Here is a 25114-nt window from a genome sequence, read left to right as displayed (position 1 = left end):
TTCTAAGGCTGCCTGTATTTAGAAATCATGATGTCTGGTCCAACAGCAAGGCAAGAGAGACAATGCTAATGTGTTTCCTGAGTGCTCTGAAAGTCACTTTTGTTAAAGAAATAACTTCCTGAATGAAAAGTTAAACTAAATAACTCTATTCCACAGTATGCGGTATTAATAGAAAAAGAATCCTTAGAAAATGACCAGGGGTTGAAGAGCTGGACCTGGTTTGATCCCCAGCACCTACATGGCAGCTCACAACCATCTGTAGCTCCAGTCCTAGGAGACCTGATGTCCTTTCCTGGCCTCTGCAGGCATCAGGCAGACACACATGGAGGCAAAAACACCCGTTCACAGACAACAAAACCAAACAGAATCAAGTGGATCGCCAGCACAATAACGTCAGCTGAAATGCTTTGGTCTGCAGGCCAGTAGTGAGCGAAGGAAGACAGGGAAGTTTCCTCAGGATGAATGAAATCTCCCTCTACAGAAAGTACGACACTTTGTATATAGTTCTGAGGAGAATACAAGATTATTCATACAAAGTCCACTTTTATCTGTATATGTGTATAGGTGATATTCTACAGTGCAGGTCAGAGGGAAACTCGTAGGAGTTGGTTTTCTCCTATCTTGTGGGTCATGAGAATTGAACTCAGGTGCTCAGGCTTGGAGGCGGGCACCTTTACCTGCTGAGCCATCTCTCCAGCCCTTTAAAGTTCACTGTTTTTTCTTTTTATTCCTTTTATTATTATTACTTTATTTTTATAATAATTTTATTTTTAAATGATTTTAATAATATTATTATTTATCACAATTTATTCACTTTGTATCTAGGCTGTAGCCTCTCCCTCATCTCCCAGTTCCCCCCCTTCTCCTCATATGCCCCTTATGAACATGTGCCACTGAGCTTTTACGGAGAGAAAGATGATGCTTACAGGGTCTGACAAGGGATGGCTTCTTTGGATGCCATGTAGAAGGACAATGGAGTTGGGACAACGGCTGCGTTACTTGCTTAGGGCAGGGCTTGCTCTGCCTTCTCCACCTTGCTGCTTTCTAACACATGCTTCTTAGGACCAAGTTCTGCAGTGGGCCTCAGACGCAGAATACCTTACAGATGGTGCTCACCATACGTTCTGTCTAATCTGAATGAAGACACTACCAAATCATTCTGTCAATGGTAGATACAGGTAGAGTATCTGTAGTAGAGTCAGCTCTCTGCTGGTCAGAGTTTAAGCTGGGACAACCAGGAACTTACTCACTGAGCTACAAGATTTGATTAACCTAAAGAAGCATGCTGAGGAGTTAGAGACATGGGTGGGTCTAGCATTTCTGCTACAGAGAAGTGGTTAAAATCCAGCACCTGATTGGATAGTTCCAAGCCGCCTTTTCAGTGCCTCTAGCCGAGCGATGTAATCTGTCAGAGCTTTGTCTGGATCGTACTGTTGAAGTTGGGAACAGGCCAGGGAAGCAGAATTTAAATCTGCTGGAGTACCCGGGTACCTACGGATGAAAGCATGTTCAGGAATCCAATTTTCCAGAAACAATGCAGCCAAATTGCCAGTCAGCCTCTTCCTTGCTCTATACACTGCCTGCTCTATACTTCCAGACATCTAACTACAGTATAAGAAGGAAGTAACTCTTCAGTAAACCTGAAGACACCATCATAAGAAGGCCCAGCACACGCCTGAAGAGGTGCTCAGTAAGTGCTAGGTCTATGTAAAGAAACTTTTCATGTGTCTATAGTATTTTTTTTTTTTTGCAATGGATGGTGATCAATACTTTCAATACCTACAGCAATATTTATAAACACCATCTATAAATTGTGTTTTCTATGCCTTTAGAAACCATTTAGAAATTAGAAAGTAGATTCGAGTCTAAGCTTAAAGATATAGAAACTGCACATAACTAAAGACGTCTAGCTTCATAATGCAAAGATGCCATAAGCCCTACAGTCTACTTCTCTCTGAAATACTGAATGTTTACTCCAGGCAGGCTTGGTAAGTTCTTACCTGTTCTGACCTGGTAATGGAGATCTAGGAGAGTCCAGCTCTGGCCTTGAGCGGTATACTGTGTGTCTTGGTTCTGCACACAGCTCCAGTCCACCAGCAGAATGATAAAATGGCTCATTCTTTTCAACACCTAAAACAATCCCCAAATATATCATCACAATGAAAAATGTACCAAGTCTTGGAAGTTATCTACAAAGCAGTAAGGGCTTAAGAGAATAGTGTGGGGTACGGGGCACTCCTTCCAGCCAGTTTCAGTTCCTGCTAAAGGACAACAGTTCAAACCAGAGAGCCTGGCAGTGGGTTTCTCTTTATTTTTGAACATGGCTATTTCTGGTATCAAGAACTATGCTTCAAAGAAAATAAACTCATTGGAATATTTTCCTTGTAAAATACCTAGCTGTACCAAGACAGTGAGGGAAGGGTTTGAGTGTGTGCCTTAGGGGGGAGGGGTATTAAAAGATGATATGGATAAAAATACTACACTAATGTAACCAAATCTTATCTTCAGTATGCTATCTTTTTCAGAAACAAAACAAACAAAAAAGGCTGTGAAGTAAAGATTTGCTAACTTTTTGTGCCAACACAACTCCTTATGGTAAAAATCTCATCTCGGTGTAAGGCCATCCCTAAAACACTCGGGGACCAAAGCTGCTCAGCTGTCAGGAGCACGAACATGGTACAGTACTGACACCGCAGTGTGTGTCCTGTAATTCTGTGTCCGACTTTTGACGACCTTATACCTCAGCCTGTTTCAGCCTTAACCTTTTCCCTACTGATTTCTAGCTGCGGAGAGCAGGAACTATAAGTTACTACATATTGTAACTAATTGTAAGTTACCATTAGGATATACATCACAGACACATCAGAAACATCACAATGCTAAACTGTAACAACTTCAAACCATACTTCTTCCACATGACCACAACAGTCCTGTGCTCTCTATGGCTCTGGTCAAGTGACCGTATGCCTGTCACAGACATGGGAGAGTCTGTGACAGAAAATAGTCTGTGACAAAAAAATAGTGCACACTGAGTGCTCTTAAACCAGCCTCTAGTCTTGAAATAAAGTCCCCAGCCTTGATCAAAGGGGGTTCACTATCTTTGGGCAGCATCAGCATTAGACTTAGTTATTTGATGGCCATTGCATATATAGCAGTTTCTGGGTCATAAACAGAAACTATGCCATTTTTGACCTTACCTGGATTCAGTCCAAAGCCATCCCTGTTAATATTGATGGAATTAGAACATGTGAGGTGCTGCCACCGCCGAACCAAGTATTTCATTCTAAAACAGAGCCCAAGACAAACTCTCAAAGCACAGCCAAATACGTATCAACATGTACATCCCCCCAAATCATGCCTTTAAGTATGAACACAGAACACATTTCAGCAAAGTCACATGACTGCCTCGGCTAGACTACACATACGTCACAGGTTTATGGCCAAATCACCAGGCACAGGGCAGGGCGTGAGCCCCCCTTACTCCCCAAGAGGCCAATGTCTCTAACAGGGCCATGTAAGTGGAGGGGTGGGAGATGAAGAGCAAAAGTGAACAGAGAAAAGTGAGCAACGAGAGGGTGAGAGGTAGCAGAGGAGGAAAGAATGGAGGTCAGAAAGATGACGAGAAAACAGATTTCAACAGGCAGTAAGCGGAGGCAGGGTAAACAGGGGTAGCATTAGACCGTGTATGTGATCAGGAACAAAAACAGTGGCGGTTTCAAAAGGAATGGAGGTGTGTCACCAGCTAGCTTGAATTCCTTGCTGACTGCCCATTCTGTCCTGGGCAACTGAACATTTTGGAGTAGCAGTTTTAATTTCTTAATGCCAATTTCAGGCTTCAACTCTCAGAGGGTCAAAGTGTGACCCTACACCAGGGCAAGAAGGGAGGGTGAGCCAGGTGTGATGGTGGTGCACCCCTTTACTGCCAGCACTTGGAGGCAAGGGCAGGCAGAGCTCTGGGCATCTGAGGCCAGCCTGGTCTGCAGAGTGAGTTTCAGGACAGCCAGAGTGACACAGTGAGATCCCATCTCAAGTCAAGCCCCTAAAGGGAGGAGGGGCTTGATAATTGCCTTCCACCTTCATGGAGCCTCTGTCATTCCTCAGCATTCCTCGCTAACTCCTGTCATGTCAGCAGGCCACCTAGTGTCTCTTACGGTCTGTGCCTTCTGCTCTCTTCCAGCAGAAAGAGATGTCATCAGGCAGGTGCTGTCTGTTAATGTACCCATCGGGCTTGCCCTGGTTTACCCTATACACGGTGATGAAGGGAATGAGAAGCAAGAAAGGAGGAGTGGAGCCATGGAGCTAGGGTGAGGACAGGAAGAGCAGGCAGATCAGCGGCCAGCAGTAAGATAAACCCTGGCTCCCGCCGAGAGCTGCCAGGGCAGGTTGGTTATGGTCCCTGAGCTTGTCACTTCCTCCTGCCTTGTCTGTGAATGAAGTTTCTTGATGGCAGTCTCTGAACAGCTTCCAGGTTTCTGCTTAGTTTCCTTTGGAAAACATGGCACAGGTTTTTAACTGAATGCTGCTCAGAGACTGCCGAGTGCACTGGCTGCTCTTCTGAATGAGCCATGGTTGATTCTCAGGACCCACATGGTGGCTCACACCAGACTGTAACTCCAGTCCTAGGGGATCTGACATCTTCTGGCCTCCACAGGTCCCAGACACACATGTGGCACACAAGACATACCATCGACACAAAGCCAATATACACAACATAAAAATTTTAAAAAGAAAGGAAAAGGAGAAACAGCTAAGCCCTCTGAAGAAGTATCAGATGCTATCTGACTGGCAGAACTTTTTAAAACCAAAATTTCTTTGAGACAAAAGGGAAGGGTTCCCAGGAGAAGCATAGATCATGGAAGCCAGGGGTTGTTGTGGAAGTTTTGGTTTATGATGTGTGAACATGTTTTTGTTTTAATCCCAGGTGTGGGATATGGGACCGATTCAGACTGTCCACAGCAGCAAGAGTCCACAGTAGAGTCGTACAGGCTCTGAAAGGGGCTCTTTGCCAGCTGCAGGTTAATTCTGAGGACTCTGGAGAGGGAATAAAGGTTAGAGCCCAGACAGAGAAACGGGGCTACAAGGAAGAATGATGCTGCTGTGTTCCCCCACTGCTGCTCCTGGTTGCTGTTGATGCAGTATGACCAGAAGCAGTCGGGATACTCTGAAATGAGGATTGGACTTGCCCCAAGAAACCCGATAACCCTAAACAGCAGGAAGTAGCTAAGGAAAACTATGGCCTCTCTCCTACCTGGTGTTGGGGTGTTAGAAAGACCTGTAGTGGAGAAGAGGAAGAGGCATAAACCAAAATAAAATAGAGTTAAAAAGTATGCCAACAGGGTGGGAGACAGCTGGGGTCTTCACTGCAACCACAAGCAGGACGGATACCAAGTTCCTAGCCTGGACTGCGAGGGAAGAGATGAAAACACCAGAGAGTCCAACCCTGACGCGAGCAGACTTAGACCAGGGCTTTCTCCAGCAAGCACTGTGGAGCGGCTTACTTTAACAATAAAGATAAACATATATACCAGCCTAAGCAGTAACTTTTCAGGAAAACCTTTTCCCATTAAAATCTGTGGGTGCAAGCTGGGCTTATTTGGATTGTTTTTTAAAGGACAATGTGGACTGGAGTCATCAGCTCCTTCTAACTGGAAAGACGTTTTCTAGGGGTTTACACAGAACAAAGGCTCTGCCTCCAGGGTGGGGATCTCGAGAGAATTCAACAGAAGTAGTCTACAGTGCCCACTTCACACATGCACCCTCTTAGAGAGGGGGATTATGGCTGAAATGAATATTCTTCAAACTTTACCTCGAAATTGCAATAGACACTCTGACGGCCGAGCGAAACCTGGTGAATCCCTTGGAGTGGATGGTGGTGGCTTTGGGCTCTGTGAAGGCTGGGTGTCCCCCCATTTGGGCAAGCATCCCTAGGGTGGTGTCTTCGCACTGCTGGAAACCACCGAGAAGCAGCAGCAGGTACTTTTTCTGATATATGAGAGCTTTTCGGAAACTTGAGGCTCTCAAATATTTACTGTAAATTCTCTGTATTTAATGACGGGAAGAAGAGAGACAGTGAGGAGTCATTTGAAACGTCCTCTAGAGGAAGACTGCTAAATAAAAAAAGAGTAAGTATTAGACCACATGCCAGGCTGCTGTCTACCGTAGCAGCCAAACTGATGTGATGGAAAATGCCTTTGGAGTACAAATTCTAAAATCAGAGTTATACTTTGTATTTGTTTGGAGGTTAGCCCTTTTAATCACATTTATTGCAAATATTTCTGTCATCCCATGATGTTTTTAAAATACTGACTGTATTTTTAAAAAATTAGTCACTCATCCATTTAGCTTCTTAAATATGTTGTTTTCTGTCCCTGTATGTTCACTCCCTAGTTGGAATAAATATTCCAAACACTCTACTTCCTTTCCACCCTGGACTCAGGCTAACTGGTCAAGGCAGCCTTACATGCTGCCTTCCTCTCAGCGTAAGAGTGACCACTCACAGGGCACGATGCTCTTCAGTGGACACTATGGTGAATCCTTCTGTTTGTCTACCAGCAGACGAAGCTCTGGGGCGTAGGGCCGCAATGCTGATGGCAAGAAAAACAGAGCTGAATGTGGTAAGGCTCTGGGCCTGCCTCTCTACAAATCTGTGACAGGTAGACACACTGTGGTCATGGCAGATTGAAAAGAGACGTCCAGGGGCACGTGGTCTATTCACGTAGGGTCAGCAAGAGGGATGCGTGTCTACGGGAGATGCTGCCTACCTGCAGGGTGCCATGCTCCGCGTCAGTGCTCAGGTTCTGGAGTAGAGCGTCATTTCTCAGCTCGGCTTTCAGTTTACACACTTTTGCTTCCGCCCTTTCCAAGGATTTCTGAAGAGCTAGCTTTTCTCTGTTCCAGATTTCTTTTTCTGAAGTGACGATGGCTTCAATGTTAGCATGGGTAGCAAAGGAAAACCTGGAAGACTGCAGAGACATGGCCCATCACACCGTTTTCACGAGCACAACGGCTTACCTAGCCTCACCTTCCGAGCCCATGGGAAGCTTCGGTACAGTCAGCCCTGTCTGGGTCTAGACTAGGGACAGGGTAAGTGGCGCCACTGCTGAGGCTGGACAGATGGGGAGGGGTGGTCTCAGGGTGGCTCCAGGAGCAAGCTAGTTATGCCCTTCTTTTGCCAGTCTTCCCTACCCTTCAATATAAGGGTCAATATAGAGACCAGCCCTTTTTGTTGTAACTTTAAAGACAAATTTCAATTCAGAGTAGCTTATTGGCCTGAAATATAAAATTTAACAGCTTTTCTTTTTCTTTTTTTTTAAAGAGACAGGATCTCCTGGGTGAAGTAACACCAGCCCTTGCTAGGGAGAGATTTGGCAATGTAGACCAATTCAAATCAACTAGCTCTGAATTCACAGAGATGTGTCTTTGTGCCCGAGTGCTTGGATTAAAGGCACGCGCCACCACGTGCTATTAACACCATCTTTCTCTTGGTCATAAGCCTAGTAACTAAAAACAATAGCCTATATGTACATTTGAACACGTCTTTCAGTGTGTCTGCATTCAGGGAACATGCACAGATCGCTGATCATGGGATCGCTGGTCATGGCTTGGCTCTCTCAAGTACACGACTAGATGAGGTGGGTAACTCTGTACGTATATAACCCAGAGTGTGGCGCAGAAGCCTTCCCCAGTAATAGGCATTTTTACTATTACTGTTATCACATGTAGTATTTTCCACATATCCTAATAAGATTTGTACGTGATGTTTTTAGACTATGGTTAAAAGTAAAACTAGAGACAGGAACCTAACTTTGAAACACTTTCAAAAAGAGACGTACGTGGCCTCTCCCAGCTCCTGCGCGCCAGTAACACCTGAGCTGTTCCTTCAGCTTCATGACCATGCTCCTTAAACTATTCTTTTCTTCAGTCAGATGGGTGATGTATCCCGTTAGCTCAGCATTTTGTCTCATTAGGCTTTCTGTCAGGGAGCCACAAGAATAACTGGGATGCGCTAAGTTGTGCTGGAAAATCAAAATGACACAAGGTTGTACAGACACACATGGGCATAAGTAAGTCATGTGAAAGCAATCGCTACTGACACAAATGGAGTCCATGAACCGGTACTTGGTATTAGCAGAAACCTGGCAAGCAGGAGCACAGCTGGGGGGGTGGGGGCAGGAAGCAGGCGAGCACACACAGGGCACAGCAAGGGCGTGCTGCTTTGAAGGAGCTGGTATCACTTTGTCAGAATAAACGCTGCTGCATGCTATGATGTCAGACCTAAACACAGCAGCAGGGAGCCCAGGCGACTTTAGGAGGCCCCACCACAAACGGCAGCAGTGCACGAGGTACAACAGCTTAGGGAAAGATACACATCCATGGTACCTGACAGTCTGCTTAGGAAGCTGTGAGTTTACACAGGAGAGACTGAGGCGGTGACTAGGGACAAAAACTGCACCTGGATGGACATTGATATGGCGTGTGTCTGCTTACATGTGCAGGTAAAGGTGAGGGAATGCGGCCTATGGCAACTTCCAGCTTTCCAAATAGGGTGCTACACAACCAGAAAGGGGAATGAGGGACAAGTGGAAGAGCAGACAAGTTCAGGTTTGAACATGTCTGTGAGGCTCCTACGGGGTCACTATGGAAACATTTCTCCAAAACACAGTCCTGGACCACGGGTCAGAGGACTACCCCACAACAGCGCAGGAAACAGTAGCTGAACACAGGGAGACTCTTGTCACTTTGTTCACTGACTCCCCAACAGCACCTGGAACTCTCAGGTGCTCACCAAGGCCAGGAGAGTCACGCGGTGGGAACCAGGGAGGTTCACGGTTGCAGTTAGAGAAAAGCGCAGACGACCACAGAAGCGGAAGGATGACAGCCCTGGCCGAAAGCATGTGAAGTGAGAATACTGACACAAGAAGGCAAGAAAAGCATGGTTTTAAGAAAGTTAATTACTGCTGGGCTTGGCCTAGTCAGGAGGAGGATGCAGGCAGATCTCTGAGTTTGAAGCCAGCCTTGTCTATATAGCCAGTTCCAGGACAGCCAAGGCTACACAGAGGGACGCTGTCTCAGAAAAGAAAAAAAAAAGGGGGGCAAAAGTGTCAAATGTACAAAGTCACAAAGGCTCCGCAGAACAGTCAGCTGTGAAGAGAGATGCAGCCGGAGTCTAAGCTCATGGGCTACAGGGAAGCCAGGTTTCTCTGAGAAGCCTGGTGTCTGTAGAAGAGGTTAACTGGACAACAATGAATGCTATTTCCCCCAACTCTCAATACCTCTTGTTGGGGAAGAGAAACCCTATATATTTCAAATAAAAAGCAATCAAAACTCTTATAGTTTGCCAATTTTTAAACAATTCATAGTTTGATTTGCTCTCTGTTCTCTCTACAAAGAACTTTTGAAAAGTCTTACCTCATCATCTGGCTGGCCAGTTAGTTTCTGTAGTTGAAAAATAATTCCATCAATATTCTCCTGAATCCAAAAAAAAGCAACATCGCCCGCCGCTTCAAACTGTAGTCTTTAAGAAAAAGACAAAAAGTCAAAACAGACCTCACAATGACACTTCCTAACACACACTAGCGGCTAGGGATGCTTGTTTTACCTGTCACTTGACTCTTAATGTTCCCCTTTTCTGGTTCAAGAAGTTAGCTGTTTTCGGATGTGTAAGTTCCACTAAAGAATCTTATCGAATGTAGACATGCATTATCTTTAAAATATCTCTTCTTGGGTATAGCTGTAGTGTTGCATGCTTTACTCCCAGAAGGCAGAGGCAGGCAGATTTCTCTGTACATTTGAGGACAGCCTGTTCTACAGAGTGAACTCTAGGCCACCCAGGGCTACATGGTAAGACCTTCTCTCAGCAAAACAAAAGTCCACCATTTTCTCCCTCTCGGCTGAGCTGTCAAGAGTGTCATTTTTATATAGCAGGGGGAAGTCTAACCTGTTGCCGGCCTTCTGGGCTACATGCTGAAGTTTTGAAGCCACATGCTGCAGTGTCTGCGTGATTATTTCCAAGTCATGATGGCCAGTTTCTCTTCCATTCATTTCTATCATCTGTGAGTAGTTTGTGTCTTTGGTTTCTCCTATCTTCTGCTGGAGAACCCAATTTCTAGTTCGGTCATCAGTATAGTTCCATATGGGTGGCTAGCATTTTTGGACAGAAAAAGAAAATACTCGCAAATGAGCAGCATTTTATTTTCTTTCTTCAGGGAACAAAATTACTATCTACATTCCAAATGAAGACACCATTTTGGGATAATTTGAACATAACTATTTAAATAACTCAATAATATGATGGAAAGTTTAAAAATATTTTAAAATATTAAGGTTATCTTAAAATATTAAAATTACTCATAACTTAAATAAAAGCATTATGTGTGTGCATGTGAATATGTGGGTGTGGCCATGCCACAGGGTTCATTTAGAGGTTAGAGAACAGCTTTGTGGAACTGGCTCTCTCTTTCCTCCTTTATATGGGTTTGAGACTGAGCGCAGGTCTGCAGATCTGCCCCACTGAGCCATAAATACGGCCCTCACAAATACCATAGAAGAAACGGAAATTTACCTCGTTAAGATTCTGATACACCAGTCGTCTACTTCCCAGCTTTTCCTCCCTTTCTAGCTCTTGCTTTTGGAATTCCTGCATAATCCCCTGCAGCCGCTTTCCCTCCAGGTCCAGCTTATACACCTGCTGCCTCTTCTCCTGCAGCTGGCGCTGCAGCTCTTCCACTTTGGACTGCAGCTCATGCATTTTCTTCTGGCCCTGGCTGTTTGCCTCCTGTTCAGTCTGCAGTGTCTTCCGATGAACCTGCCTGTCTTTTTCCATCTGTTGCCTTGTTTGTAGGGAATCCAGTTTGTATTTTTCAGTTTCAGTCAAGAGTTCTACTATGCGGCTGTGTTTTTCCTCCAGCTGTCTCTGGAGTTCTTTCAGCAGGTCCTCAGAAGGTAAGGCTGGTGGGGGCTGTCCACCATCACTGTGGCTCTGCAGCTGGGCATGCAGCACCCGCTCCTTATCCAGGGTACTCTGCAGCTCCTGCACCCTAACCTGCTCTGACTCTACAAGCACCTGAAGCTCTAAGTTCCGGCCTCGTTCTTCTGATAACTGAACATCAAACAACACTTTCTGTGACTCTATTTTCTGCTGTGATTCATTTAGTAGTTGCTTCTGGTGTTCCAAAAGTAGATTTAACTGTGCATTTCTTCGTTTCTGATCCTCAAGTGAAAACTTCAGATCCTTGAAGCAAAAATGTAATTTAGGATGAACACATCAATATTAAAAGTACTTTTTAAGGTATAGGACCATGACTTTGGCAACAGCAACATGGAAGCATCTGGTAACCGAAGACAGAATTGTTATCCAGTAGATAGGAGACAGCCAAATGGCTTGCTTGCATCAAGGATATAAACACACTCTTCTCTGGCTAAATATAAAGCAGACTACTTTTGTCCAAGTGGCGATCTTTAAAATCTATGTGGTTTTATGCTACCTTTTCAATATATTAATGGAGCATACTTTAAAAAAAACATTTAAGAGCATATATGAAGTCCCAAGAAAATAACTGTTCCTCAGTTTCATGATAAGCAAAGAATTATGAGCATAAGGGAGGAAACCATCTTTTAGAGAGAGAAGAGAGGTCATGGAATGTATGTGAAATCAAAGCACAAAAGGGACTCTGTGCAGGGAGTAAAGGAACAGGAGGATGGCATGAGAAGGCAATGAGGGTGGAAGTGAATGACAACAAAGAATGTCACCTTAGTTCAGTACCATTTGCTGAAAATGCTTTCTCTTTTCCATTGCATAGATTTTGTAAAAAATCAACTGTCCAAAGGTATGTGGGCTTACTTCTGGTCTTCATTTTTATTCCATTGATCAACCTGCCTGTTGTTATGCTAATACCATGCAGTTTTTATTACTATAGCTCTGTAGTACAGCTTGAAGACAGGAATGGAGATGCCTCCAGAAGATCTATTATTGTATAGAAGATCTTTTATTGCTTTAGCTATCCTGGGTTTTTAATTTTTCCATATGAAGTTGATTGCTCTTTCAAGGTCTACAAAGAATTGTGTTGGAATTTTGATGGGAATTGTGCTGAAACTGTAGATTACTTTTGATATGATGGCCATTTTTACTATGTTAATCCTACCAGTCTATAAGTATTGGGGATCCTTCCAATCTTCTGATAGCGTATTCAATTTTTTTCTTCAAAGACTTGAAGTTCTTGTCCTACAAGTCTTTCAATTGTTTGGTTAGAGATACACCAAGATATTTTATATTATTTTTGGCTATTGTGAAGGGTGTTGCTTCCTTAATTTCTTTCTCAGACCATTTATCATTTGTATACAGGAGGGCTACCGATTATTTTTTAGTTAATTTTGTAACAAGCCACTTTGCTGGAGGTGGTTATCAGCTGTTGGAGATCCCTGGTAGAAGTTTTGGGGTCACTTATATATACTATCATATCATCTGCAAATAGAAATACTTTGACTTTTTCCTTTCCAAATTTTATCCCCTTGATCTCCTTTACTTGTTTTATTGCTCTAGCTAAAACCTCAAGTACTATATTGAATAGATATGGAGTAGATAGCCTTATCTTGCTTCTGATCTTAGTGGAATTTCTTTAAGTTTCTCTCCCTTTAATTTGATATCGGCTACTAGATTGATATATACTGCCTTTATTGTGTTTAGGTATACATCTGTATCCCTGACCTCTCCAAGACTTCTAGAATGCAAAAAGATCTACATATATCATTGTGCACAAAACTTAAGTCCAAGTGGATCAAAGACCTTAACATATAATTGGACATACTAAATCTGACAGGAGAGAAAGCAAGGAAGAGCCTTGAACTCACTGACACAGGAGACAACTTCCTGAACAGAACACCAATAGCACAGACTGTAAGATCAATAATCAATAAATGGACCTTATGAAACTGAAAGGCTTCTGTAAGGCAAAGGACACCATCAAAAGGACAAAATGTCAACCTACAGAATGGGAGAAGATCTTCACCAACCCTACATCTGACAAATGACTGATATCCAAAACATATAAAAAACTCAAGAAGCTAGACATCAACAAACCAAATAACCCAATTAAAAAATGGGGTATAGAGCTAAACAGAGAATTCTACAGAGGAATCTCCAATGGCTGAGAAGCACTTAAAGACATGTTCAATGTCCTTAGTCATCAGGGAAATGGAAATCAAAACAACTCTGAGATTCCTTTTTACACCCTTCAGATTGGCTAAGATAAAAACTTCAAGTGACAGCACATGCTGGCCAGGATTTGGAGAAAGGGGAACCCTCCTGCATTGCTGGTGGGAATGTAAACTTGTACAACCACTTTGGAAATCAATATAGCGCTTTATCAGAAAATTATGGATAGTTCTATCTCAAGACCCAGCTATACCACTCCTAGGTATATTCCCAAAAGATGCTCTACCATACCACAAGGACACTTGCTCAACTATGTTCATAGCAGCTTTATTCATAATAGCCAGAAACAAGAAACAAGCCAGATGTCAGCTGAAGAATGGATAAAGAAAATACGGTACATTTACACAGTAGAATATTACTCAGCTATTAAAAACAAGGACATCATGAAATCTGAAGGCAAATGGACGGAACTAAAAAATGAGGTAACCTGACCCAGAAACACAAACATGATATGTACTCGTTTTTTATATTTGGATATTAGTCACAAAGTACAGGATAATCATGCTGCAATCCATAGACCCAAAGATGCTAAGTAATAAGGAGGGCCAAAGGGGGGACACTTAAATTTCAATGAGAAGGGGAAATAGAATAGACATTGGGGGTGGATGGAGGGAGGGAATTGGTTAGGAAATGGATAAGGAAGGGAGGAGAAAGGATCAAGTTGGGGGAGAATGGAGGTAGCAAGTACTGGGAGAGACAACTGGAATTGGTTTGGGGGGGTCTCTGGGACAATGGAAACTCCCAGGAAATCTATGAGGGTGACCCTAGCTAAGACTCCTAGCAATGGGAAATATGGAACCTGAAATGATCACCAATCATGATCAGAAAAGACTTCCAAATGGGGGGATTGGAACACCAACTCACCCACAAAACCTTCAGCTCACAATTTGTCCTGGCTATGAAATGTGCTAGGGTAAAGATGGAGCAGAAATTGAAGGAATGGCCAACAATGACTGGCCCAACTTGAGACCCATGCCATGAGTGACAGCCTACCCCTGACACTATTAATGATATTCTGCTGTACTTACAGACAGAAGCCTAGCATAACCATCATCAGAGAAGCTCACCCAGAAACTGATGAAAACAGATGCAGAGACCCACAACCAAACACTAAGCGGAGTTTGGGGAATCTTGTGGAAGAGGAAGAGGGAAGACTGAAGGAGCAAGAGGTCAAGGACACCACAAGAAAATCTACAGAATCAGCTAACCTGGGCCCAGGGGGCTCACAGAGACTGAACCACCAAACAGGCAGCGTGCACGGGACAGACCTATGTCCTCTGCACATACCTAACAGTTGTGTAGCTCAGTCTTTATGTGAGACTCTTGAGAGCGGAACAGGGTCTGCCTTTAGGTCCCTGCCCCCTACCTAGGCTGCCTTGTCTAGACACAAGAGGAGACGCTATGCCTAGTCCCACTGCAACCTCGTATACCAAGGCTTCTTGATCTCCATGGGAGGCCTCCCCTTCTCTGCGAAGACAGAGGCTAGGAGGATTGGGGGAAGGGGAGGGGGAGGATCGGGAAGAAAGGAGGGAGGGAAAGCTACAATCCAGATGCAAAGTAAATTAATTAAAAAAAAAAATGTGGCACAAGCCTGTAATCCCAGCACTCTGGGAGGCAGAGGCAGGCAGGGGAACTCTGTGAGTTCAAGGCTGGCCTGGTCCAAAAAGTGAGTCTAGGACAGCCAAGGTTACACAGAGAAACCCTATCTCAAAAAACAAAACAAAACAAACAAAAAGAATGACATGTATGAAATGCCATAATGAAATCTATCACTTAAATTAGGAGTTTAAAAAAAGTGTGCAAATAATAGCAAGTCATGGCTGCAATATTATGACAACTCTTACATCTGCAATGTGGATTTCTGGTAGGATAAGACAGAAACTGAATTCTACTGTCTCAGTTTTTCAAAATAAGGACACTGATACAAAATGGCCAGAGTCCATTATGAGCAAACTTTGCTCCATGCATATAATCATTAAAAACTTTGCTGGGTTGGCTGGAGAAATGGCTCAGTGGTTCAGAGCATTAGCTGTTCTTCCATAGGACCCGGGTTAAATTCCCAGCACCAACATGACAGCTCACAAATGGCTATAACTCCAGTTCCAGGGGATGCAATGCCATCACCTAGCCTGCATTAATGCATTCACACAGTATACAGATACACATGCAGGCTAAACAGTCACCTACTAAAATAAAAATAAACATTTAAAAAGACCCTAAACACAATACTGCTGGGCTTGGTGGCCTGTAATTGCAGCTCCTCAGGAGGTTTGAGAATGGAGAACCAAGAGCCTGAGCAAGTTTGAGAGAACTTGGTGGGAAGCAAGGGCAAGCGTGCGTGTGTGCCTGCGGGTGGGCACGTCTGTCCGAGAGGGGCTGGAGGGGGTGTGGGAAGGCAAGGGAAGACAGCGATAAACTGCACAGAGAACAGGCCAAATCCAAATAACTGAATCTCGGGTTTTTAGAAAGGTGTCCTAACACAGGGTATCAGTCAAAGCAGCAGGGAAGGAGGCGCGTCTATCCCAGTGGACTACCAGCAAAGACAAAGGAAAGCCTGTGGGAGTTCATGGGCTCAATGTATTAGAGGAGAGAAGGCTGACAAGTGGGTAGAGAATGCCTTATAACTGAGGATTCTCCAGGACAGAGACGTTACCTCGAGTTCTTCTTTATATTGTTCTTCTTGGTGCCCTGACTTGGCCATCTCTTTTTCCAAGGCCCATTGCAGCTCTAGGGACTTCTTCTGCTCGCTTGCTAATGTGTCACTAAGGAAATTCACTTCATCCGTCTTGTCTTTAATCTCTAGCCTAAATGAGGAAGAACATGAATGTAACGTTATCTTGAATGGTATCATCATAACGAGGAGCTTGCCTTCCAATACTGAGGTATATGATAAACTATGGTATGTCAAGTCAAGGCTCCCAGGCTGGTTTACTTCAAATGAATTACTGTTTCATCCATACAACTTATTTACTATTGTAAATAATTACTCCATTACCAGAAAGATAATATGAATTAACTTCTTTTGTCTTTTATTGAGAAGAGGAAGCATGTGAAGTTGTGTGTGTGGAATCAATGTCCAGAATAAAAACGTGTCCTTGCAGCATGCCTCTGGCAAGCAGAATACCTCAGCTTTTACACATCAGTACAACATTCTTTTCCAGTGCAGTCTTGATTCCAACACTTGACAGATACTAGCCAACTAAACGCATGAGATTAAACATCACTTAAAGTTAGTTGGTAGTAAGATAGAGGCCAAAATTATATCTAATAATTGTTGACTAGAACAAAAGTCATAGAGGATAGGCCAGCATGATCACATTTTCAATTTGGGAGAAGCAAGAATTTTCCTGCTCCACTCATTCTTCTGCTATTTAAACTCTATGTGTTATCTGCATTAACAGTTATGACTAACCAGTACTGTTCCTCCTCAGACCCTCAGACTAAAGCAGCGTGGCACACCTGAATGCTTCCAGCTCTTTCAGGCGCTTATGCTGGGCCTTGAGTGTTGTTCCTAGCTCCAGTTTTGTCTGGGCGAGTTCGCTTTTCAGTTCCACAACCACCATCTTTTCTGAGCTTAGCTGGTCCTGCAGTTCGGCCGCTCTGTCTTTCAGGCTGCTGAGTTCCCCCTGAATTTCCAGCATGGGAGGTGGCTTCTGCTGCATACCACAGACCAGGAGCCCTACAGGGAGCGAGAATGGCAGTAAAAGATGGCCTGGCAATGCATGTGTGATTGGTAAGTACTTCCTCCTAAGAACTCATCTATAATTCAGGAGAATACTACCAAGACATCATCAACTGGTACTCCAAACTGGGAATTTATATGAGTGCATCTTTTTCTTAGAGCACGAGGGGCAAATGCTTCACAATTAAAAACAAAGGGGAGTGACAAAAATGTAACAATGCATTAATTGATGCAAGACTTAAAATGCACTACTTTAAATGCTCCCATGTTATTGTAGACAGGAACTTGTATGTTTGTATATGTGGAATGCCAACCATTCACAATGAAGATTCCAGTGACTTCTGATAGCCACACACACATTTACAGGAGTTACCCACGACACAATTACAACACCAATTATTACTGTTTCTTTTAGATAAGCTCTCTAAACCCTGTAATCCTGCCCATACTAGTCTGAAACTCAGCATACCTCCTGTTTGAATTACTCAAATCCGGGGACCACAGGCATGAGCCACCATGCCCAGCTATGATTCAGCTTTCCAATTACAAATGAGAACCTATGTGGCTCTGTCTTTAAAACTATATGAAACACAATTGCTAAAGAGGTAGCAAGTGTTCTCAGCAGATATTATAAACACTCCTCTCTAAGCAGCTTGATTAAAACATGCTCCTACTGAAAGGTAGGAATAGTACCCATTAAGCACGCACAGAAGCAAAACCCAGCTAGTATGTAATCATGGGAAAAGGGAAGAAATCACTTCATCTAAATTGTTAATTAAAACATTAATATGTGCGCACAGAACACCCAGCAGGCTGGCAACATGTCTGACCATACCAGCGGTTGGCAAAGATGTAAAACAACAGAATACATACCCTGTTAGCGTCATACCAACATGACTGCTGTTCCAAATAGTTTGGGCTAGGTGAGGTAGTGCATACCTGTCACTCCCAGAACTTGGGAGGGTAGAGACAAGACTACCAGGAGCTCAACATCATCACCCTTGGCTACATAAAGCTTGAAGCCAGCCTGGGCTACATAACGCCCTCTCAAAAATAGGCACAATGTTTGGCGTTATGTAATAAATCTGAAGATATGCATCCTATGACCCGTGATGCATCCTGGGGGATGGAAGACTGATGCCTGTGTGTACCAGAAACTCTGAAGAGGCATGTCTGTAGCTGGCCTGACTCCGACAGCTAACAGCACAGACAACCAAAGGCTCACACACAGAGTCTACGTGCACAGCTGTGGAGAGAAGTCTCCACAGCAACAAAAGCTAACTTGGAGATATGTGCAGAAACCTGGAAGAATGTCATGTAAGGGTAAAGAAAAAAAGACACAAAATACACAGATTGATAAGGTTCAAATCAAAAAAACACATAAACTCTAGGAGTTTATAAAGGGGTAGGAGTTTATAAAGGTGAGGGAGTATGCAAGGAGCTTTTGGAGTAAAGGCAAGTTCCACTGGACAGGTAAAAAATATTCCCACAAACTCCTAATATAATGCAGTATAATGTGTATCTGAATTTTGTAATTTTCTGTTACAATTTTACAGGCAAAGGAGTAAAAATAAACAGCTACCTTTATTGTGGAGTCCCTTTTATTTTAGGTACATATCTTAAGAGGGTCAAAAGAATTTTCTAAGAAAGGAGTTTTACAATGAAGAAAATAAACCTGATGAGCTGGACCATTATCAGTGTGATGCCTTTGCATTTTAAATTAAATATAGCTCTTTAAAATCAAATTGATAACCATTAACCCAAGAGTAACAATACAGGCTGTCTATTTCCTGTTAGGAGAATGAGAAGGTGCCTGAGTAGATTGTTTTCCGGGGCAGCAAAGCAAACCCTGTCCTCTGGCTATGGTGTCAGCCGAGCCTGGCATGCACATACCTTGGCTGGCTTTGTCGGCGTCAAGTTCTCTTTTCAGAGCCATTTTCCTGCCATTAAGTTGAGCGCGCAATGCTTTAATTTCAGCCAGCAGACTCCTCCTGTCTGCTTTCTGGAGACATTCCATAACTTTTTTATATTCACGGTTCTGTCACAAAGGAAAATGAAAAATTAAGTGAAGAGAGATATAGAGATAATGGAATTAACAACCAGGAAGTCTAAATGATGACAACAAATGAAGCACACATGCTATATTTTTTTCATTAAAATTTTTCACAATTTTTCTTGTCTAAAAAAAAAAAAATCTGTGATAGTCTGTTGTATACAGATGAGCCTTGATCTCCAAATATTGCTGTGTGTTTCTAAGAAAACATTCCTGTTTTATTATTTACTTGTGTGTGTACATCCATGTGTGCCATGGTGGGCGTGTGGTAGGCAGAGGGCAATCTGTAGGAACTGGCTCTGTCCTCTCACCATGTGGGTTCCAGGAATGGAACTGGGGCTGTCAGGGTTGGCAGTAAGCACCTTGACCTGCTGAGCCATCTCTCTAGCCCAGGAACATTCTACACAGCCACAGCATTCTTTTTTTTTTAGGCTTCAGCGAGGTGTTTTTATTTATTTTATTTATTATTAAATTTTTATTTTTTTATATTAATTAATTTATTCATTTTGTATACCATCTGTAGACCCTTTCCTTATTCCTTTCCAATCCCACCCTCCCTCCCTCATCTCCTCCCATGACCATCTCCAAATTCACTGATAGGGGAGGTCCTCCTCCCCTTCCATCTGACCCTAGCTTATCAGGTCTCACCAGGACTGGCTGCATTGTATTGTCTGCCTCTGCTGCCTGGTAAGGCTGCTCCCCTCTCAGGGGAAGGTGATCAAAGAGCCAGCCACTGAGTTCCTGTCAGAGACAGCCCCTGTTCCCAATACTAGGGAACCCACTTGGATACTGAACTGCCATGGGCTATATCTGAGCAGGGGTTCTAGGTTATCTCCATGCATGGTCCTTGTTTGGAGTATCAGTTTCAGAAATGACCCCTGGGCCCAGATTTTTTGGTTCTGTTGCTTTCCTTGTGGGCAAATATTCAAACCCCCTGCACGGATAGCTATAACAGTCTTATCAAAAGTAATTAACATTACTATGTGATCTAACATAGAAAAGTGGTAGTATAAGTCTTTTGGGACCTTGAAATTTCTGCAGAGTACAGGCTAATCTCTCCTATGGTTAGTCAAGAGAAACAAACAAACAAAAAAACCCTCAAAAAACCCAAAACATCTTACTTTGCACTAATTTAAGTCAAAGGTCTGTGTCCCCTCAGCTAGCTTTTTCCAGTGGTAATGTCCTACATATCTGCAAACAGCACACTGTTCAAAAAAGGAAGCTGACAGTTATTTAAATCACAGGCTTATTAAAATTTCATTAATTATTATATACATGTTGTTTTCTCGGTATCTAGCACTATGAAATATCATCACTTATGCCATAGTCACTATACAGAACTGCTTCAGCAAAGATTCTTTTGAAGCCATAGCTTCTCCCCTGCCTCAGCTCTCGGCTAGAACTCACTTGTTCTCTATCACTATAACTTCACCATTTTGAGAGAGAGTTTATATGGCACACCGAATACTGAAGACATCAATAGCATGCTCCTTTTTAGCAACTGAGCTGTTTTACTGTTCTCGCTTTCTTTTGAAATTACTTGTATTTTATTTTGTGTTGTATGTGTGTGGTCATGTGAGCTTACATGGCCACAAGCATGTACAACCCTGCAGAGCCAGAGAAAGCACTGGATCCCCAGAACTGGAGTTACAAACAATTGTAAGATGTCGTGTTGGAAACTGAAGCCAGGTCCTCTGGAAGGACAGTCAGTACTCCTAACTCCTGAACTATCTGTCCAGCCTCTCCTGAGCTGTAATTCATTGTATGGATGCACCAGAGTTGGTCTGTTTCCCATTGGAGGACAAACAGGTTGTTTCTACTTAGGGGGCAATTAAAAATAAAGCTGTTATGAATATTTAAGTGCAGCTTAATTTTGAAAAGATTTATTCATTTTCTTTTATGTGTGAGGTTTTACCTGCATGTACGTGTGTGCACGTGTGTGGTTGGTGCCCATGGAGATTGGAGGGCATTGGATCCTCTGGAACTGGAATTATGGGAAGCTGTGAACCACCATGTGGGTGCCAGGAATCAAACCAGGGGCCTCTGAAGAGCAACAAGTGCTCTTAACTGCTGAGCCACCCATCTCTCCAGGCCACATATGGGTTCTTAATTAGGTTTCGGTTTTCATTTCTGACCGTGGTCTGAGTGTGAGTTAAAAGCATGAGCGACTTCATAACCTGCCTGAACTGCTCTCCCACACACTCTTCCCGCAGAGTGGTGCTGTGTGGCACGATGATGCAGCTTCTCTGCATCTCCATCAGTGCTCTGTCCTGCCACTGTCCCCGCTTTTCTGTCACCTGCTCTAATAGATGCCTAAGAGTGGACTCTGGTCATGGACTCTGATCATCCTTGAGGTCAGGAGCTAGCTGGCATTGCTGGGTTGGGAGGTATCTACAAAGTTTCTCCTTAGTAGAACTGAGTTATAAGTATGCAATGAGTGCTAGCCTATGGAGCATTAATTCAGTTATGCAAATATTAAACAACTTTTCCATGCTAAATTTAGTCCTCTACCACTGATTATTACTTGATTAAAAGAATCCTATTTAAAAAAGGATAGTTCATTTATTACATTGCTCCTTGTAGAACACTTACTAGGTTGCACTCTACTGTGGTATTTAAATTTGTCTATTTATGAATATGACCTCATGAATTTTTTCACTCTGCTTCATAATATTTCACTATCATTTACTTTAGTTTTTTTTTGGGGGGGGGGATGGGACATATTTGTAATGTCTCCCCAGGAAAAATTTTGTTATATAACACTAGGCCTTGAATTCAGAGATCTGCCAGCCTCTGCCTCCTGAGTGCTGGAATTGAAGGCATGTGCCATCTCATTCAGCTAGTTTGATATTTGGCTGGTGAGAAAGCCTTGGGTTGGCTTCTGTGGGCTTTTACACATTTCCTTTATTCTGTGGACAGTTTTTTGCCAGTCAGCAAAGCAGTAGAGTCCAGGTTTTACCTTGCACTTCTCATGCTCCATCTCCAGAGCCCCCGTGTCTCCAAGGTCCTACAGTTTCTTTAAAGGAAGAATTGTATTCAAAAGCTACAACCTGGGCATACTAACACCAAGAGAGTTTTAATTATTGGTTTACTGCTGCTGGTAGAGGCCTTTTCAAGCTTTCTATTTCTTGCTGATTTCTTCTTCCCAAACACTGGGGAACTGAACAGGACTTTGTACATGCCAGGCAAGAAGTTTTACATCCCAGCCTCAAAACAGAACAGAACAAAACAAAACAAAACAAAACAACACAACACAACAGCAAAAACAAAATGTAGGTTAAGAGACAAAGTTCGGGGGCTGAGAGATGGCTCAGAGGTTAAGAGCACTAGCTGCTCTTCCAAAGGTCCTGAGTTCAATTCCCAGTAACCACATGGTGGCTCACAACCATCTATAATGAGACCTGGTGCCCTCTGCTGGAGTGCAAGTATACACACAGACAGAACATTGTATACATAATAAATAAATCTTAAAAAAAAAAAAAAAAGAGACAAAGTTCTAATAAGAACTTGCAATTCTCTTGAGTCAACCTCCTGAGAAGCTGGGGCCTCAGATGTGTGCTACAATGGCCAATGCTCTTGAATAATTTTCCCCCCTCTTTTTGGTTTTTCGAGATAAGGTTTCTCTGTGTAGCCCTGAGCTGCCCTGGAACTTGCTCTGTAGACCAAGGTGTCCTTGAGCTCAGAGAGCTGCATGACTCTGCCTTCTGTGTGCTAGGACTACAGGTGTGCACTACCACCCAGCCCTCCTCAATGAAGTTGATACTTTTTTTTATTTAAAGAAAAATTATTACAATGATAGATGGTTACGATATTTTATTATTATTTTTAAAATTTTATGGATGTATGGTGTATGTATACACATGGGTTCCGTTCACCCATGTCTTTCTAGGCCATGTTCAACAGTAAATGAAACAATAGTATATAGCCAATAGGGCAACTATAAACATAACGCTGTTCTGGTTTGAGTGTGAAATGTCCCTCCCAAGCTCATGTGTGGGGAGCACTTTGCCCCCTAATGGAGCAGATCCTACCTGAGAAGGTTCTGAAGACCTTAGGAGGGAGAGGCCTCACAGGAGGAACCAGGCCCCACGGACATGTCTTTGTAGGATACAGTGGTCCTTGGCCCCTTCCTCTTTTTCTGCTTCTGCCACTAGCTCCTGGTACTAAGACAATATGCCTTAATATGGAGACAAGGTGTAATATTTTCCTCTATACATTAGTAGTTTCTGTTATATGCTAACTTTCTTTTTAAAGTTTATTTATTGTTTTATTAATTACTTTATTCACTTTGTATCCCAGCTGTAGCCCCCTCCCTGGTCCCCTCCTAATCCTACCCTCCCTCTCCCTTCTCCTCCTATGCCCCACCCCCAGTCCACTGAAAGGGGAGGTCCTCCTCCCCTTCCATCTCATCCTAATCTATCAGTTCTCATCAGGAGTGGCTGAATTGTATTCCTCTGTGGCCTGGTAAGGCTGCTCCCTCATCAGGGGGAGATGATAAAAAAGCCAGCCACTGAATTCATTTCAAAGACAGTCCCTGTTCCCCTTATTAGGGCACCTACTTGGACACTGAACTGCCATGGGCTACATCTGTGCAGGGGTTCTAGATTACCTTCATGAATGGCCCTTGGTTGCAGTATTGGTCTCAGAAAAGATACCTACGCCCATATTTTTTTTTCTCTTTCCTTGTGGAGCTCCTGTCCCTTCCAGATCTTTCTATCTCCCCCTTCTTTTATGATTCCCTGCACTCTGCCCAAAGTTTGGCTATGAGTCTCAGCATCTGCTTTGATACCCTGTAGGGTAGAGTCTTTCAGAGTCCCTCTGTGGTAGGCTCCTGTCCTGTTCCTTGTTTTCTCCCTCTTCTGATGTCTATCCTATTTGCCTTTCTGAGTGAGGATTGAGCATCTTACCCAGGGTCCTCCTCCTTGCTTAACTTCTTTGGGTGTACAGATTTTAGTATGATTATCCTATATTATATGTCTAATATCCACTTCTAAGTGGGTATATACCATGGGTGTCTTTCTGCTTCAAAATGGTTCAAGATCTGAAGATAGAATTGGAAAATTAAAGAAAATACAAATGGAGGAAATCATGGAGAGGAAGAACTTAGGGAAGAAAACAGGAACTACATAGGTAAGCATAACCAACAGACTATAAAGAGATGGAAGCAAGAATCTCAGGTGTGGAAGATACAATGGAAGAAATCGATGTATCCATCAAAGAAAATGTTAAATATAAAAAAATCCTGACACAAGCCATCCAATAAATCCAAGACAACATGAAAAGACAAAACCTAAAAATAATAGGAATGGAGGAAAAAGAAGATTCCTGTCTTCAAGTCCCAGAAAATATTTTCAACAAAATTACTGAAGAAAATTTCCCCAACTTAAGGGAGAGGCCTATAAGCATACAAGAGGCCTACAGAACACTTTATAAAGTAGACCAGAAAAGAAAATCCTCCCACCACATAATAATCAAAACAGTAAGTATACAGAACAAAGAAAAAATATTAAAAGCTGCAAGGGAAAAAGGCCAAGTAACATATAATGGCAAACCCATCAGAATCACACCTGACTTATCAACAGAGACTATGAAAGCCAGAAGGGCCTGGACAGATATCATGCAAACCCTAAAAAATCATAGATGTCAGCCCAGGCTACTATACCCAGCAAAACTTTCAGTCATCATAGATGGAGAAAACAAGATATTCAATGACAAAAACAAATTTAAACAATACCTACCCCCAAATCCAGCGTTACAGAAGTTACCAGAAGGCAAAACACAACCCAGGAAAGCTAACTTTCATATTTAAAACAAGACTCCAAAAGAAATCAATAACCAACTTTCTAAGACATTCTTTAAGACGGTTTTGTATGGATACCTGCTCTTGTATTCTTTGTTCCAAACACTTTAATAATCCACCTGCATCTCCAGTGCTGAAAGTCAGCTCAGTTTGGAATGCAGCTAGTAAAACACTATGTTCCTTTAAGAATACATGTTGCAGGGCAAGCAGAAGTTCACCTCGCCAGTCTGAGAAGTGGTCATGAGATTGAGAACTGTCACAGACCTGCACAGTGCAAAACGTGAAAAGTCAGTTTTCCAATAAGCATGCTTTAAATACATTCCAGAAATACGAATCTACTAACCAAAACATATTTTTCAAAAGTTCAAG

The 25114-nt window shown here is 42.9% G+C and overlaps 1 protein-coding gene across 8 annotated transcripts in view; it reads right to left on the bottom strand.

Annotated features, from left to right (window-relative positions):
* Akap9 (A-kinase anchoring protein 9) overlaps window positions 1–25114 on the bottom strand; it is a 132171-nt gene that overhangs the window by 1020 nt on the left and 106037 nt on the right. For all 8 annotated transcript variants that reach the window (XM_055612829.1, XM_055612821.1, XM_055612827.1 and 5 more), the window contains 13 exons: window positions 24824–25009; window positions 18786–18930; window positions 16670–16889; window positions 15864–16014; window positions 10562–11230; window positions 9938–10140; window positions 9409–9514; window positions 7833–8015; window positions 6762–6962; window positions 5807–6039; window positions 3198–3283; window positions 2001–2130; window positions 1352–1491 (listed from right to left, as the gene is read on the bottom strand). In XM_055612829.1, coding sequence (XP_055468804.1) covers window positions 1352–1491; window positions 2001–2130; window positions 3198–3283; window positions 5807–6039; window positions 6762–6962; window positions 7833–8015; window positions 9409–9514; window positions 9938–10140; window positions 10562–11230; window positions 15864–16014; window positions 16670–16889; window positions 18786–18930; window positions 24824–25009 — 2653 coding nt within the window. The remainder of the gene's footprint in view (window positions 1–1351; window positions 1492–2000; window positions 2131–3197; window positions 3284–5806; window positions 6040–6761; window positions 6963–7832; window positions 8016–9408; window positions 9515–9937; window positions 10141–10561; window positions 11231–15863; window positions 16015–16669; window positions 16890–18785; window positions 18931–24823; window positions 25010–25114) is intronic.

The sequence above is a fragment of the Psammomys obesus genome, unplaced genomic scaffold, assembly GCF_907164565.1.
Source record: "Psammomys obesus unplaced genomic scaffold, mPsaObe1.curated_primary_1811, whole genome shotgun sequence".
Classification (NCBI taxonomy): Eukaryota; Metazoa; Chordata; class Mammalia; order Rodentia; family Muridae; genus Psammomys; species Psammomys obesus.
This window is presented reverse-complemented; position numbering and strand designations above follow the sequence as displayed.